The sequence below is a fragment of the Pimephales promelas genome, chromosome 1 (assembly GCF_988280905.1).
Source record: "Pimephales promelas chromosome 1, fPimPro1.hap1.1, whole genome shotgun sequence".
Lineage (NCBI taxonomy): Eukaryota > Metazoa > Chordata > Actinopteri > Cypriniformes > Leuciscidae > Pimephales > Pimephales promelas.
Genome location: NC_142769.1, coordinates 24142458 through 24160005, shown reverse-complemented (window position 1 = coordinate 24160005; position 17548 = coordinate 24142458). Strand labels below are relative to the sequence as shown.

At 41.1% G+C, this 17548-nt stretch overlaps 1 protein-coding gene across 3 annotated transcripts in view; it reads left to right on the top strand.

The window, feature by feature from the left end:
- The window catches only part of dpy19l3 (dpy-19 like C-mannosyltransferase 3), a 141762-nt gene that overhangs the window by 13014 nt on the left and 111200 nt on the right, over positions 1 to 17548 (top strand). For all 3 annotated transcript variants that reach the window (XM_089129360.1, XM_089129363.1, XM_089129361.1), the window contains exons 8-12: positions 2806 to 2940; positions 3024 to 3155; positions 14360 to 14461; positions 14670 to 14743; positions 15036 to 15194. In XM_089129360.1, the coding sequence (XP_088985486.1) occupies positions 2806 to 2940; positions 3024 to 3155; positions 14360 to 14461; positions 14670 to 14743; positions 15036 to 15194 (602 nt within the window). The remainder of the gene's footprint in view (positions 1 to 2805; positions 2941 to 3023; positions 3156 to 14359; positions 14462 to 14669; positions 14744 to 15035; positions 15195 to 17548) is intronic.

The following is a 17548-nucleotide window of genomic DNA, read 5'->3' as shown; positions in this document are numbered from 1 at the left end:
TAACCCATACATGTTCAACCAAGAGTCCGTTTGTCCGTTTCTGACAATTCCTGTCAGATCCAATATAGACAGCACAGCACGTTCTTTACTCTTAATCGTCTGCAAATCCAGTCTTGTTTACAAAACAATCCTCAGTGAAATGAAGCGAAAAGACGACGATGTTTTACCCTCATCAGCTGGAACGTCATTAAAAATAACGTTTATCCATGAAGTCCTATTGGAATCCAGAGGAAGCTTATGCAGCAACTGTCTTCTTCCACAACCAGGCACTGCACAATATTCTGTATTGCTCGGTAGAACGATCCGGTTTGTCATCACGAGGTAGGCATGTATGTTAGGCTACTTAGCTATGCGTGTAATGCGCGAATTGGTGGGCGGGGCTAAACCGGCCGTGTTGAAGTAGGTGTTGATCTTCTGCGGGGGTGGTGTTTTAACCCCTTCGACGTCATAGTTTCCCACTTTTAAAAACGAGTCGTTTTCAGAGGCTGGTGTTAATAAAATTGGACTTTTATTGGACTAAAAAGGATGTTTTCAGTTCTGAAACTTACAGGATATCCTTATAATATGATGACCTCTTAGATGTCAAAAGTTCAAGGAAAATTTAATTTCTCAGTTCATCACCCCTTTAACTAACAAGTACACAATCAGTTATGCAAAAATAAAAAAATAAACAAATTAGCAATAGCACAAACAAATACAACTAAATTCAGAAATTGAAATCATATCTAAAATAACACAGCATAGTTGTCTTTTTTATAAATGTAATAAAGATTAATCCTTATTAATTTTACAAAAGGTATTCAGTCAAGATCCATGAGTGATTTTCTTTTTCTTTTGTTGTTTAATTTACATTAATTGCACAGATGGTTGCAGGTTTATTAGCTGCTGTCACTTTAAGACCTAATGCATGGATCCAGTACACTGTTACACGTTTTCTTTCTCAACTGTTTTCGTTCACTTAAGACATAACTGAATTGTTTTCAAGGATAGTTTGACATAATTTTGTGTATTTTTTCATTCAAGCGCAAGAAAAACAAAAGAGAACTCAAGTCGGTATTTGTGCACCATATTAAACGTGGCTTTTTGTGTGCACACTCTGGATGTGCCCTGTGCAGGTAACAGTGAGTGAGTGCAATTGAGTTATCTTTTGCATCTTCTTGCACTTGAATGGTTAAAAATCACATTAAAATGCACACACAGGAATCAATTAGCAAAATTTAGATTTTATAACAAGTATCCAATTCCAGAACTGGAATTGATTTTCAATCCACAACCCTACAGAAAACCCTTCCCTAAATTTACACTGAGACAGTGTGCTGGTTGGGATGTTGGTCCTACCCCAAATTAAGACCACAAAACCATGGCCAGGGGTTCTTAACTCTGACCCTCGAGCCCGAGGTCCACTTTCCTGTAGATTTTAGCTCACTCTTTATTCACACTCACTTGCCTGTACATTTGTACTATTTTTACATTTCCATATATTAATTTAGCTGACGCTTTTATCCAAATCGACTTACAATTGGTCAGAGGTCGCACACCTCTTGAGCAACTAGGGGTTACATCACAAAGCAGCATTACATCACAAACATATGGACCGTGAGGAAGACTTTGAGGGCTAAGTGTGTCATTTGGGATTGGGCCATTGTGATCGCACCACAGAGCCACAGTGCTTACAATCTTTAGTGTTTACAAAAATGAACCTACAGACCTACACATTAAAGGGTTAGTTCACCCAAAAATGAAAATTAAGTCATTAATTACTCACCCCCATGCTGTACCAACCCCGTAAGACCTTCGTTTATCTTCGGAACACAAATGAAGATATTTTTGATTGAATCTGAGAGCTGTATAACTACCACATAGACTGCCTAAGGGACTGGCTCTTGACGGCCCAGAAAGTCAATGAAGAAAATGTTTAAATATTCCATGTGACTACCGTGGCTCAACTATAAGTTTATCAAGCGACGAGAATACTATTTGTGCGAAAAAACAAACAAAAATAACTACTTTATTCGACTATTCCTTTTCTTCCTTGTTGGCCTGAAACGAGACTTCAATACGATTTCCACGACGCATATTTATTTATTTTTATTTGTAATATTTTTTAAATTTTTTTGTTATTTTTGTTTGACTTATTTTTGTTTGTTTTTTTCGCACAAAAAGTATTCTCGTCGCTTGATAAACTTAAAGTTGAGCCACTGTAGTCACATGGAATATTTAAACATTTTCTTCATTGACTTTCTGGGCCGTCAAGAGGCAGTCCCTCAGGAGCCTATGTGGTAGTTATACAGCTCTCAAATTTAATCAAAAATATCTTCATTTGTGTTCCGAAGACGAACGAAGGTCTTACGGGGTTGGTACAGCATGGGGGTGAGTAATTAATGACTTATTTTTTTGGTGAACTAACCCTTTAAGTCATTACTAAATTAGAAAGAGAAAGTTTTAGAAAAAATATAGATGTAAAGTAAATATTATCCTGTCTAATAACTCGTCGAAAAAGACACGGAAAATAAAAGGCAGTAAGTTGAGATAAATGTTTCTCACTGCTTGCTGCTGGGGAATAGTTTTGTGAAATATGAAATGGAGGTTAGCAATTTCAAGTGTATTTATGATATATTTACTCTGCTGAACACTTATTTGTTCTATCTCAGTATGCTCTCTCAGCAAAGACTCTAATTGCTTTCCTGACATATGGTATATCTCTGAAAAAATTCTCATTGTATGAGCTCTGAAGAAAGAACAAGGTTTTTGTATGTTTTGTTGTCTGGGCGGTATAAGTTGAACAAAGTGTGCTTTCAACCACAGAGGGTGGTGCTGTGGCTGGTGTTCGTCTCCACTTTCTGCTTCTGTTTGACATGGCAATTCAATCAGTTTGTCCTGCTGGTGCAGGCCCTTATAATCTTTACTCTGGATTGCCTGGACTTCTTCACAGCGGAACAGGTGATGCTAAAACACATATATTGGAAACCTTCCACCTATTGGAGTTCATGTGAGGTTGGATATTCATTTCTTTCTCTCTGCAGGTGGTCTCTCTGTACCTGATGCAAGTGATGAGTCTGTTATTGGTGTGGCTACTGCAGTTTTGCAATTCTATGATTCTGGGTTCTCTGGTACTCAGTTTCATTGTATCTGTTCTCTTCATCAAACACTTCCAGGTCAGTGTCCATCCCAGTACATGAATTTTAAAATAGATAAAAAAGTAGGGGTATAACACCTGTATATATACAGGTGTTATATATATATATATATATATATATATATATATATATATATATATATATATATATAATATCATGTATCTATTCTTTTCAAAACGTGGAAGGACATTTTTAATGTGCTCATCTGTAATTGTGTCAATTACCCTGGCAGATGTTAGACCGACATTAAGCAAATGTCCTTGCGACATTTATGGTTTAGAATGCACTGTATATGATTATCTGCTCCTTAAGATGGTAATCAGATGTTTTTTACACAAATATGATCAAAGTGAACACAATGCTCTCTAGATGATCTCGGTGATGAATGGTACATATGCTTACTGGGATGTGAGCACTAGTATAGTGTACTGAATTACCAAACAGAATTTAAATAAAGGAAACCCTATTTGGGCAGATAAGTTTTTACAATTTAAAAAAAAATTTTTGGTTGCTCCCATAAATTCTTTAAAAAATATGAAGCATGTAGGAGGTACAACATTACTTTTTTTTAATTGAACCATGTAAAAGATAAAAAAAAACCTAACACTTGTTACCCATGTAAAAGAGATTATTACCTGTAACGTACGGACAGAGACGGTCGGATCCATGTGCAGCACTTTATTCAAACAAGCAGACATGAACACAGGCAAACACTTAAACAAAGGGGCAATCCAGAAACTCGTGGTCAAAACAGGCAATGGTCGAGGCAGGCAGCACAGGTTCGTGAACAGTCCAGGAAACAGGCAAGGGTCAAGAGTCCAGGGAAACACGGAGACACAGAACAGGGAAGAACGCTCGGAATTGCACGCTTACAGTGTAACAAGACTTCGCAAGGGACACAGGGAAAACTCAGGCTTAAATAAGGAACTCAATAACCAATAATGAAACACAGCTGAACATAATGAAACACAAAGAGTCCATGGGGAAACAAACATGGGGAGAGGGTGCCCTCTAGTGGCTCTCGAGGGCACCACGGCTGCTGATCGTCACATAACCCCCCCTCTAAGGAGCGGCTTCCAGACGCTCCTAAGAGCTCCGGGGGGAGGTCAACGGGGGCTGGGATGGAGGGCCAGGCCCATGGAGAGGCAGGAGGCCAGGCACATGGAGAGGCCTGGGGCCGTGGAGCGTGGGTGACCAGGAAGGAGCAGGACGTGATGGCGGCCAGGGCGGAGCAGACACAGGCGAGGTCCATGACAGCCTCGCCTCCATGGCCCTCACGGACTCAGAGGTCCATGTCAGGATCACCTCCATGGCCCCCACAGAGTACCTACTGCCCCCCCCCAAAAAATACTTGGGGAAATTCCCGGGAGGAACCTCTGGGTGGTGAACGGGTACAGGAAAGGCCTCCCGGAGCTTGAAGGGTGCAGGCAGAGCGAGGCGCAGAGGCGGGGCCGGCAGAGCGAGGCGCAGAGGCGGGGCCGGCAGGGCGAGGCGCAGAGGCGGGGCCGGCAGGGCGAGGCGCAGAGGCGGGGCCGGCAGGGCGAGGCGCAGAGGCGGGGCCGGCAGGGCGAGGCGCAGAGGCGGGGCCGGCAGGGCGAGGCGCAGAGGCGGGGCCGGCAGGGCGAGGCGCAGAGGCGGGGCCGGCAGGGCGAGGCGCAGAGGCGGGGCCGGCAGGGCGAGGCGCAGAGGCGGGGCCGGCAGGGCGAGGAGTCTGGGCACGCTCACCGGGGCCTGGCGAACCAAACGAGTCCTCCTTCTCCTCCTGCGGCGGCGCGTCACAGGGCTAGACACACTCGCTTGGCTGGACAACTCGCTCACTTGAAGAGGAGATGCAGCGCTCACTTGAAGAGGAGATGCAGCGCTCACTTGAAGAGGAGATGCAGCGCTCACTTGAAGAGGAGATGCAGCGCTCACTTGAAGAGGAGATGCAGCGCTCACTTGAAGAGGAGATGCAGCGCTCACTTGAAGAGGAGATTCAATTACTTGAACTGAAGACTCACTGGACAGACTAAATTCAACACTGGACACACTTGATTCACTCGGCTCAGCACTTGACTCACTTGACTCGGCACTCGATTCACTCAGCTCGCTATTTGACTCACTTGATTCACTCAGCTCGGCACTTGACTCACTCGAGTCGGCTGGCACGCGCTCAAACTCCGGTTCGACCCGCGACACCTCCGCTGTCTTAGGAACAGCACTTTTAACAGGGCCAGTGCGGGATACGGGCTCGAGGGGTCCGACATGATGAGTGGTTTTGGCAGGAACGATATGCTTAGAAGCTCCTCTGACGGTCCTTAAGGGAGGATCAAACAGTTTAGCGAGCTGAGGCTTATGCGGCGTGCGGAGTGAGTGAGAGAAATCCGCCGCATACGAACCTCCCCGGCGCAGGGAAAAGAGCAGTTCCTCGAGACCCTCCTTTTCTGCGGGGAGTTCAAAAGCCTTTCTGAACAGGGCGGTAAACACGTCGAAAGAAGGAAACGACATCCCACCTGGTTCCCAAAACGTGCCTGCCCACTCCAGAGCCTTTCCAGTTAACAGTGAGCAGATGAAAGAAACGCGGTCGATATCCGAGGCGTATAACTGGGGCTGATGACTCATGTACCAGCTGCACTGCTGCAGAAATCCTTCACACGCTTCAGGTGAGCCATTAAACTTCTCGGGAAACGGCGTACTGGAATTACTGCATGCGGTACTCACACTGGGTTGCGGTGGAACAGGTGCAGCGGGGGTTTGGGCTTGATTAGCCGCTGTGCTTGAGCTCTGCGGAGACCATGATTGCACGGAGCTAGCTAGTTCCTCGAGGAGAGAAGTTAGTCTCGCCAGCTGAGAACTATGAGAGGCTAGCATTGAAGAGCGGGTCTTGACCACGGCGGATAGATGCAGAAAGTCTGCTGGATCCTCGTTTGGCGAAGTCTTCTGTAACGTACGGACAGAGACGGTCGGATCCATGTGCAGCACTTTATTCAAACAAGCAGACATGAACACAGGCAAACACTTAAACAAAGGGGCAATCAAGAAACTCGTGGTCAAAACAGGCAATGGTCGAGGCAGGCAGCACAGGTTCGTGAACAGTCCAGGAAACAGGCAAGGGTCAAGAGTCCAGGGAAACACGGAGACACAGAACAGGGAAGAACGCTCGGAATTGCACGCTTACAGTGTAACAAGACTTCGCAAGGGACACAGGGAAAACTCAGGCTTAAATAAGGAACTCAATAACCAATAATGAAACACAGCTGAACATAATGAAACACAAAGAGTCCATGGGGAAACAAACATGGGGAGAGGGTGCCCTCTAGTGGCTCTCGAGGGCACCACGGCTGCTGATCGTCACAATTACCCATTGTGTTTTTTTTTTTTTTTTTTTTAGGGCCCAAGCCCTGAAAGGGCGAAGGCCCTATTGTTTTCCTTCCGATTATTAGGGCCCAAGCCCTGAAAGGGCGAAGGCCCTATTGTTTTCCTTGCGATTATTTTTCTTCTCTATTATTATAATAATTATTATTTTACTACCTTTTGGGCACTTTTGGGGCCCTTAACGTGCTCGAAAACTCTTGAAACTTTGCACACGGGTCAGAACCCGCGGCCATCAGAGCCGGGCTGAAGCTGGTACCTGGGCGTGGCAGGGGGGCTCGTCAGCGCCCCCTGGAACGGGGTCCGAACACTCGGTCCATAACTCAAACACGCTTGCATGTAATAATATGAAACTCGGTACACATGTTGATCTCATCGTTTCATCTATACCTCGCGCTCTTACTTTTTACCCCAGCCCAACAGGAAGTCGGCTATTGAGGTTTGTTTGTAAAACGCTCGCAATGGTATTTGAAATACTCCTCCTAGAGCTTTGATCCACATTCGACGAAACTCGGTCAGCGTGAAGTCAAGACATTGAGGATGAAAGTTTGCGAGGGGATTTTTGATATCTCGAACGGTTTGTCCGTGGCGAGGAAACGAAATCATGGCGAGAAACGTGAAACAGGAAGTGTGTTATAACTTCAGCATACATTAACTGATCTTGATGAAACTTCAGCAGTGTGCTCGCTGTAAGAGGACGATCACATGGATGTGACTATTGTGAGTAAAAGTTATAGCGCCACCAACTGGCAGCAGGAAGTGTGTCACTTTCAAAATGCTTTGAAATCACCCTTTTATTTTTACCCGATTTGCTTCAAACTTCATCTGTATAATGTAAACATACGGCAGATGTAGACCTGTGAATGGATTCTTGATATCTTTGAAACTGTTGCCGTGGCGACGCATCAAACTTTACCCTTCTTTTAGGATGCTTTTAGGATGCTTTTGAGACCCTTAGCATGCTTCAAAATGCATGAAACTCGACAGACACATCACATTTATTAGCCAGTAGACATGTGAAAAGTTTCAGAAACGGGCGTGGTGAGGGCTCAGTAGCGCCACCTTTTGACAAAAGTGGGGTTGTTAGTTTTAACTAGAGTTACAAAAATTGGTATGTATATTGTACTCCTCGAGTCGGACAACTTTCTAATTTACACTTATTAGCTAGGACCCACAGAAACTCAGATATTTTTGTTTGAATATGGTCACTCTGAGCCTATATGTCTCTGTGTCTCTGTCTTTGGCTGTCTGTGTGTGTGTGTGAGTGTGCAGGGGGAGGGGGCTTAACCATTTCACTGCTGTGTGTATGACCTGCATAAAGAAAATACATTTCTCAAGCCTGGTATTTTTTAAATAAGTTTTTATTTTTATTTTTTATAAGTAAAGGCATATAACTAGTTTAATTGTAGTGCATTGACAATAGTTTTATATAATTAGTTTATTAATCAGATTAACTTGGTCAATAAACTTGGTCTGAAAATTTGGTCCATAAATCAAACACACTTGCATGTAATAATATGAAACTCGGTACACATATAGATCTCATCGTTTCATATATAGCCTACTTCACACTCTTACTTTTTACCCCAGCCCAACAGGAAGACGGCTGTTTAGGGTTGTGTTTAAAACACATGCAATGGAATTTCAAGTATTGCTCCTAGAGCACTGAACCAAATTCGACAAAACTCGATCAGCGTGAAGTCAAGACATTAAGGATGAAAAGGTGCCAATGGATTTTTTATATCTCGAACGGTTTGGCCGTGGCGAGGAAACGAAATTATGGCGAGAAACATGAAACAGGATGTGTGTTATAACTTCAGCATACATTAACTGATCTTGATGAAACTTCAGCAGTGTTTTCGCTGTAAGAGACCGATCACATGGATGTGACTATTGTGAGTCAAAGTTATAGCGCCACCAACTGGCAGCAGGAAGTGTGTCACTTTCAAAATGCTTTGAAACCACTCTCTTATTTTTAACCGATTTGCTTCAAACTTCATCTGTATAATGTAAATACACGGCAGATGCAGACCTGTGAAAGAATTTTTGATATCTTTGATACTGTTGCCGTGGCAACGAATCAAACTTTAACATTCTTTTTTGATGCTTTTGGGACTCTTAGCATGCTTGAAATTGCTTGAAACTCAACAGATACATCACATTTATTAGCCAGTAGACATGTGCAACTATGGCAAAATATTAAAGTAATGTCAAAAAAGTAAACACTAAAAGCCTCATATCTTCTAAAAATGTAATTATACATCATTTGTTTCTAAATTAAATTATACAAATATTATAACTTCCCCAATTTTTCCTTTTTTTCATTTAAGAATTATGTTTACATTCAAAAACAGCCAGAATTGTAGTAAAATTCATAAAAAAATAATAATCTGAGTCATACGTAGTGCTATACTGCCCTCTTGTGTTCAATATCAGGTAGGCCTATTGTGTATATTCCCACCGGTTAATCAACGTGTGACTCCGCTGGGACTTGGGAGCTTTTAAATCGCTTACTTACAACCGAAAGTCGAAATACGGATGTCCGCACAAGACATTAATGGTGTGGAGTAGAGCGAGCATTTTAAATAAATTCCTATTAAGTAGGATTGAACTAAACAGAAAGAATGTTCACTCTGTTCTGCTGGTTCCTCGCTGGTGGATCATATGATTACTTTGTCATAATCTATGACAAAAATGCTATTATAAACCATATTAATAATAGATAATACACATTGCTCTTATTTTTGAAAAATACATTCATGAAAAACAAGATAACAAAAATCATAAAAACATATAGCCATGGCTGCTATACATGTTTGAAATGCATAGGACAGATGTTTAATGACGCAGCAACATATAATTGAAAGGCAATTAATAATCTGTCATTACGTCACTGCATTATGATATTACGGCTCCAATACGGTGCAGCACAAAGCACTTATGTGCATCCCGAGCGGAGAATGATGTGCTTGAAGCCACATGAAGTTACAGCGCATTGAGTCCGTATTGAAAAGTTCAAAGCACAAAGGAAATACATATTTATGAACAGTGTATTATACATTATCTATCTATGCAATAGTTTATTGAGCCTTTTCTTTTAAAGGTTTTAAATTTCAGTTACTGTGTGCGTGAAGAACAATTATAGTGCTCTGACTCTAGTGTTGTGATCTAACCGACAGCGTCCGACACCCGGTAGAAAGTAATACGATTAAGTTACAGCAATAAAGTCCAGCAAGAAAAAGTTTCTTCATTCGAAAATATAGACCTTTAGACCTTTATCTTAAAGATCCAGTATAATAGGATTAACATTCAATCATCTTGAAGATCGTTTCATCATTGACTGTAACCGAATGTGACGTGCTGTTTGAATGCTGAATGGAGAATGACTGACAGGCGCAGAGAGGGAAAAGTTTGTGTTCTTGAATTTAATGACTTAAATATTAATTTCTATATCACATAGCTTCAGAACACTAATAATACAGTACACAAAAACTTTATGGTACTTTAGAAAGTTTTTGTGCCTTTGTGCCTAACATAGAATAGTATATGCACAATATAGAATTTGAATCAGCCTCGTCAAAGATGGCAGTGTCAGAGCCGATACCGATCCTGAGTATCTAATCGGCGCACTTCTTTTCAACAGTCAAATTGAAATTGAAATTGCTTGAAACTCAACAGATACATCACATTTATTAGCCAGTAGACATGTGCAAAGTTTCAGAAACGGGCATAGTGCAAGGACTAAATAGCGCCACCTTTTGACAAAAGTGGGGTTGTTAGTTTTATCTACAGTTACAAAAATCGGTATATACATTGTACTCCTCAAGCCGGACAACTTTCTAATACATAGTCATTAGCTCGGACCAAGAGGAAGTCAGATATTTTGGTTTGAATATGGTGAGCCTCTCTCTGAGCCTACGTCCCTGTATGGCAAGCCCTTTTAACATTTAAAAGCTAAGTTTGCCTGTCCGGAATTAACATTGTAGATATCATCAACGTCTTTCTGTCTATTCGTAATTACATCTTGGATGGTTTGTATTATCATTTAAGATATCTGTAACATAATTGTGACTAGTTGAAATGACAGAGTATGGCAAGCCGTTTTAACATTTTATCATAAAAGGGCCAAAGCCTTCGGCACCGCCACCCGGGTGCATTTAGGTAACTAAAGGAACCGGGGTTGCGGTGCCACCGGCTTGGGCCCGCCATCGCTGCTCGCAGCTATATATTTTTTTTTTTTTTTCTTTTATTTTTCTAACGACTATTCGGGCACTTTTGGGGCCATTAACATGCTCGAAAACTCTTGAAACTTTGCACACGGGTCAGAACCCGCGGCCATCAGGGCCGGGCTGAAGCTGGTACCCGGGCGTGGCAGGGGGGCTCGACAGCGCCCCCTGGAACGGGGTCTGAACACTTGGTCCATAAATCAAACACGCTTGCATGTAATAATATGAAACTCGGTACACATGTTGATCTCATCGTTTCATCTATACCTCGCGCTTTTACTTTTTACCCCAGCCCAACAGGAAGTCGGCTATTTAGGGTTGTTCGTAAAACACTCGCAATGGAATTTTTAATACTCCTCCTAGAGCTTTGATCCAAATTCGACGAAAACTCGGTCAGCGTGAAGTCAAGACATTGAGGATGAAAGTTTGCGAGGGGATTTTTGATATCTCGAACGGTTTGGCCGTGGCGAGGAAACAAAATTATGGCGAGAAACGTGAAACAGGAAGTGTATCATAACTTCAGCACACATCAACCGATCTTGATGAAACTTCAGCAGTGTGTTCGCTGTAAGAGGACGATCACATGGATGTGACTATTGTGAGTCAAAGTTATAGCGCCACCAACTGGCAGCAGGAAGTGTGTCATTTTCAAAATGCTTTGAAATCACCCTCTAATTTTAACTCGATTTGCTTCAAACTTCATCTGTATAATGCAAATACATGGCAGATGAAGACCTGTAAATGGATTCTTGATATCTTTGAAACTGTTGCCGTGGCAACGCATCAAACTTTACCATTTTTTTAGGATGCTTTTGAGACTCTTAGCATGCTTCAAATTGCATGAAACTCGACAGACACATCACATTTATTAGCCATTAGACATGTGCAACGTTTCAGAAACGGGTGTGGTGAGGGCTCAGTAGCGCCACCTTTTGACAAAAGTGGGGTTGTTAGTTTTATCTACAGTTACAAAAATCAGTATGTATATTGTACTCCTCGAGCCGGACAACTTTCTAATTGACACTCATTAGCTAGGACCCACAGAAACTCAGATATGTTTGTTTGAATGTAGAGAAAATCTCAGAATTTTGCCAGTCTCTCAGTGTCTCTCTGTGTGAGTGAGAGGAGGGGCGCCTGTCAGGTTAATTTTAACCCTTTATTTGCTGTGTGCAACTTCTCTGACATTTTCGGGGGCCTTAACATCCTCTAAAACTCTTGAAACTTTGCACACGGGTCAGAACCCATGGCCATCAGGGCCGGGCTGAAGCTGGTAACCGGGCGTGGCAGGGCGGCTCGACAGCGCCCCCTGGACTGGGATTCGAAAATTTGTCCATAAATCAAACACACTTGCATGAATTAATATGAAACTCGGTACAATTAAAGATCACATCAGGCCAAACAACTTTCGTGCTCTAAGTTTTAAGAAGGAAGTTGGGAATTATGGGTTGTTTGAATAATTCTCCTAGGAGAAATACATCAAATTACAACGCATGTGTTTACCAATCACAACCAAACTCGGTGTGCATGAAGTCAAGACATTGAGGATGCTCAATTCCGGACGGATTTTTGATATCTCGAACGGTCTGGCCGTGACGAGGAAATGAATTTTATGACTAAAAAAGGACACATAAAGTGTGTTATAACTTTGCTCATTTTACCTACAGTTACAAAACTTTCCACGTATATTGTTCTCATCAAGTCGATCAACTTTCCAATTTAAAGTCATTCGCTCTGAGCAACAGAAAGTCAGATATTGTAGTTTGAATGGATTTATTTCCCCTGCGATTCACTCTCTCTCTCTCTCTCTCTCTCTCTCTCTCTCTCTCTCTCTCTCTCTCTCTGTGTGGGTGTGTGTGTCTGTGTGGGGAGGGGAGGGCTGTTGTCTGTGTTTGTGTGTGTGTGTGTGCATGTGTGTGTGTGTGGGGGGGGAGGGGAGGGCTGTTGTCTGTGTTTATGTATGTTTGAACCACACAGTGTGGCTGGCTGCGATTTTTCCTATAAGTCCTTGTCTCTAAGTCCTTGTCTTTTTGCATAACAATTTAGTATTTTTTTAAATGACAAAATAGGCATATAACCCCCATCTTTTAAATGTATAGTTTGCTTTAAATAAAAGTAAGATTGTATTTGTAATTGAAGCTGAATGAATTTAAAATTATTGTGCTATATTTCAATATATTTGTTTTCCTTAAGATTTTAAAACACTAACTTCATTCTTATCTGAATTACAAATATTTGTTTCTGTATAAAAAATACTCTGACTAAAAACACATTTGATGTTTCTTTTTCTATTTTTATTTACATGTATTTATGTATGTGTGTGTGTGTGTGTGTGTATAAAGTGCAGGTTTTTTTTAGATAAAGTAGAATTTCTATAACTATGTGTTGAACTGATAAATCACTGTGTGTTAAACACAATCTACTTAATACAGACAACTTCATTATAAAGATAAATAACAAATCCAAAAAAATATATGATTATAATCTATGACAAAAAAAGCCATTACAAACTATATTAGTGGTAAATACACATTGCTCTTTGTATTGTTGTAAAATACATTCATGAAAAACAAGATAACAAAAATCAAAAAGATAAATTATTTTAGATAATTATTTTAAATGTATAGCAGAGATGTTAAATGAGGCAGCAACATACAAACTTTCTAGAACAACATGGACCTGAATAGCTGGTTTTTATGGAGGACAGTGAAGAGGAAGAGGGTGCAAATCAAACAGCTCATTCTCAGACTACACAGCAAACAGCTTAAGTTTTTAGTGCTTTGTTTGAGGTTTTTAGTGCTCTGTCCTATCTTTTATCAACACATAATAGATAGAACAGAACAAGAAAGGCAATTAATAATCTGTCATTGCATTATGATATGAAAGGCTCAGTACAGTGTGGCACAAAACGCTTATGCGCATCCCGAGTGGAGAATGATGCGTTTAAAGCCACATGGAGTTACAGCGCATCGAGTCCGCATTGATGCAAGCTCTACAATACACTTCTTTTCGACAGTCAAAGTGGGGGTTACGTTTTTGCACGTCATACAGAATAACCCTAAAGGCACCAAGGTGGCGGTGCCACCGGCTTTATATTAAATATAAATATAGCTGTGAGCAGCGATAAAGGGCCAAAGCCGGCGGTACCACCATCCCGGTGCCTTTGGGTAACTAAAGGCACCGGGGTTGCGGTGCCACCGGCTTGGGCCCGCAATCGCTGCTCGCAGCTATATTTTTTTTTTTTTTTTTTTTTACTTTTAAGCGGTGGAATAGAAAAACATGACAGTTCTAATATGTACAGTATGCACAAAATGTATGTATGTGCAAAAAAGAATTACAGACTCACTAATGTCTTTTATCCTAATAATCCCATATGCTATATTTTGACCTGCAATTACATTTCAAGTCAAACGCATCAAACACATTATATGGAAACAATGTCTAAATACATCAGGCAAAACATATCCCATCCAAACAGGGATTTATACTAAAACAATTTTTAATTGAAACACTTAATCACTTTTGTTTTTCTGTTTGAACCGTATCTGTGTTTCCTAACATCCAATTCTGTTGTGATTGAAAACAGAGGCTAAAAATATTGTTGTAGTTTATTAATTAAAACCTGCTGTGTGCGTGTGTGGCTTTCAGACGGGACTAAAGACGGGCAGCTTTGTTATACGAGTGGGAAAACTGGCTCTTCACACACTTCTAGTCCTCACATTAACTTTCACCATCAATTATTCAGCCAAGGTGAGCTATGAATCGTGTTCTACATCATCCGCCTCGTCATTAATGATACAGTACAGCTTCTCTACCTGCTCCTCCTGGGCTCCACAAAGCTTTACTCTCACTCTCGTTGTCTTCCTTCATATCTCATTCTCATAAAAACCCACATCCCCGATCTCATGAGACACTCACATAAATGACTTCATCCTTCTCTCTCCATTTTAATTGACAGAAAATACTCCAACTGAAATCGGATGAGCACATCTTTAAGTTCATAAAGGCCAAGTTTGGCTTTGGGGCAACGAGGTAAGTCTTTGGTAATATCTATGTGGTGCTACATCTATGCCTTTATCAGCAGTCAAATATAGTGATGTCTTATTCAGAAGTGAGATCTACTCGGAGACGAGAGCGAGCCATTAATCCGCTGTGATTAAATGTGTTCTGCTCTGGTGAAAAAAATAACATCTGGAACACAATATAATCTGCTCATCCTCTAGATATTTATCACGCCATTTCAGTTGATCAGATTAATTGCTGCTTCCAGTAATCTGGATACTATACATGCAGGCCACACTCACTCCCTGCCTCTTTCTTTCAGGGACTTTGATGCCAGTCTCTATCTGTGCGAAGAGGCATTTGGCGTGTTGCCATTGGATACATTTGAGCGTTTGGCTGGCACTGTGCTGCTCTATCCGTATCTATGCACCCTCAGTGTGCTCTTCATCTTGCTGCTGCTGGTGGCACTCTCTAATCTCAGGTAAAACTACTGCTATCGCTTTCTCTCAGCAGGAATCGCTCATGTGCGCTACTGCAATATGTGCTACGCATTAATTAGATGTGTTTCTGGGAATTTAAATATTCTCATAATGTTCATTTTTCTACTTATAGCACAGAATTAGACTGAAAAATGACCAATAGAGCAGTAATTATGGTTTCATAAACACCTTGTGCTCAGGTCATAATGCTACTTTATAATTATAGGTATTAGTCTTTATTAGATGTGCTACATAATTATTGGACTCTAGATGTTTTTCTTTTTTTTTCCATTAGGGCTTTTAAATGCATGTTATTATGTTTAGTTCAAAGCTGATTTGCTGTTGCTTTAAGGGCTGCTTGGCCCTCTTTTTTGTTCTCATTTCTTATCAGAATCACAGGAGCCCACAAACACCCAGAGGCTTTGCACCACACACACACACACACACACACTGGTTTACTATCTTTGTGGGGACTCTCCATAGACGTAATGGTTTTTATACTGTACAAACTGTATATTTTATCCTCTTACACTGCCCCTACCCCTAAACCTACCCATCACAGGAAACACTCTGCATTTTTACATTTAAAAAAAAAATAATAATAATAATATAGGCTTATTTACCCATGGGGACCTCAATTTAGGTTAACTGTCCTGAATGAGCCAAGACATCCCGTATTATGGGCCTGATTTATTATTGACCTCCCTTGTCCCGATTAAATAGACTGCTACACTGATCTAAGCACTGACAGAGACAACAGACACACAAACACACGACACCGGTCATCCAATCACAGCCCACACTCACACGGATCAGACCATACCAATAATTAACTCTACACTGAGAATTAGACTGCTGTCTGGACGGTCCTGGTTCGATCCGGACTCGCGCTAACGGCAAATCCCTTTCATTGTCCGATTTCGGCAAATCAGTTTTGGTGAATTCAAACAACGTGATTATTGAAAACATGAACGCCTTCTGGGGGGTTAATATGCTGATGTGATTTGCTGCCTAAGAAACGGTTAATTAAGGTTTACCTTTTTATTTATTTTTTTTGTCAGGATTCTTTGATGAGTAGGTTCAAAGTAGATTAATCCGAAATAAAAAAGCTTTTGTAACACTACAAATGTCTTTACTGTCACTTTTGATTACCTAGTTTAATGCATCCTTGCTTAATAAAAGTAGGCTATTAATTTCTTTCATCTAAATTAAATGTATAATGTTACAAAAAGCTTCCTATTTCAGATAAATGCTATTATTTTGAACTTGTGTGACCTTCAAATTTGTTTTAGAATTAAATTGTACATAAATAGGTTAACCAAAAACTGTGTATGTCTGAGAACCTTTTTTAACATATACAAACCTGAAATTACATATACTGTGTGATACAGAACAAATATTTTGAGTGTCCCTTATTTTCATGTAAAGAACCATGATTGTCCTGCATTTTTCCTTTCTGAAGTTGGCAACCCTAATTTAGGTCCCTACAGTGACACAAATCCCCATGAGCCTCAGGTTTAAGTCCCCACTGGGATAGGAAAACAAGTACAAACACACACATACACACACAAACACACACACACAAGGGGTCCTATCTTGCACCCGGCGCAAATTACTTCATACACTAATGAATGTATAATTCCTATTTTGCACCTGTGCAAAGCGGGCTTTTCCCTCCACAGGCGCACGTCGGTAAACTAGGAAATACACTTGCGCTCCCTGGGCGGGTCGGTGCAAAAAGGAGGCGGGTTTTGGCTCAAACGTTCCCTGGTGCTATTTTACACTTCCAGAAAACAATTCCGCCACTGTCCAGAAAAAAAAAAAAAAAAAAAACTAGTCTAAAGTCAGTGGTGCATTGCGCGTTGTTCATAATGCTATTAGTGCGCATGCTTGGCTATACTGTAGCGGATACGCGCATACACTTTGATTCTCTCATCAACAGATGCAGCAGGTTTTATTTTTGCAAATCATACATTATAACAAGGAAAAATATTAACACATGAGGAAAATCATTGTGGAATCCAAGAAGATGTAAAAAAAAAAAATGTAGGCCCAAATCTAGCTTACACATTTACCCAAATTTTTCATGCAAATTGCAGTAATGACAGATGAGACCTGTATTGCCCAATAGTGGCAAGACACATATGTATATAAGGACATCTGATAAATTAGTTTGTCCGTCAAGAACCAGGAAAAAAAAAATCTCCCATCCCCATACAACGTCACTTCTCACTTTTTCACTGCCCTCGAACGTCGGTCTCCTCAGCTCTGAATGCTCCTTGCGAACGCCTGGTAAATCAACTATAATAATAGCAATCCACCATGCAACATGCTCTTAAAGGTATGTTGGATGACG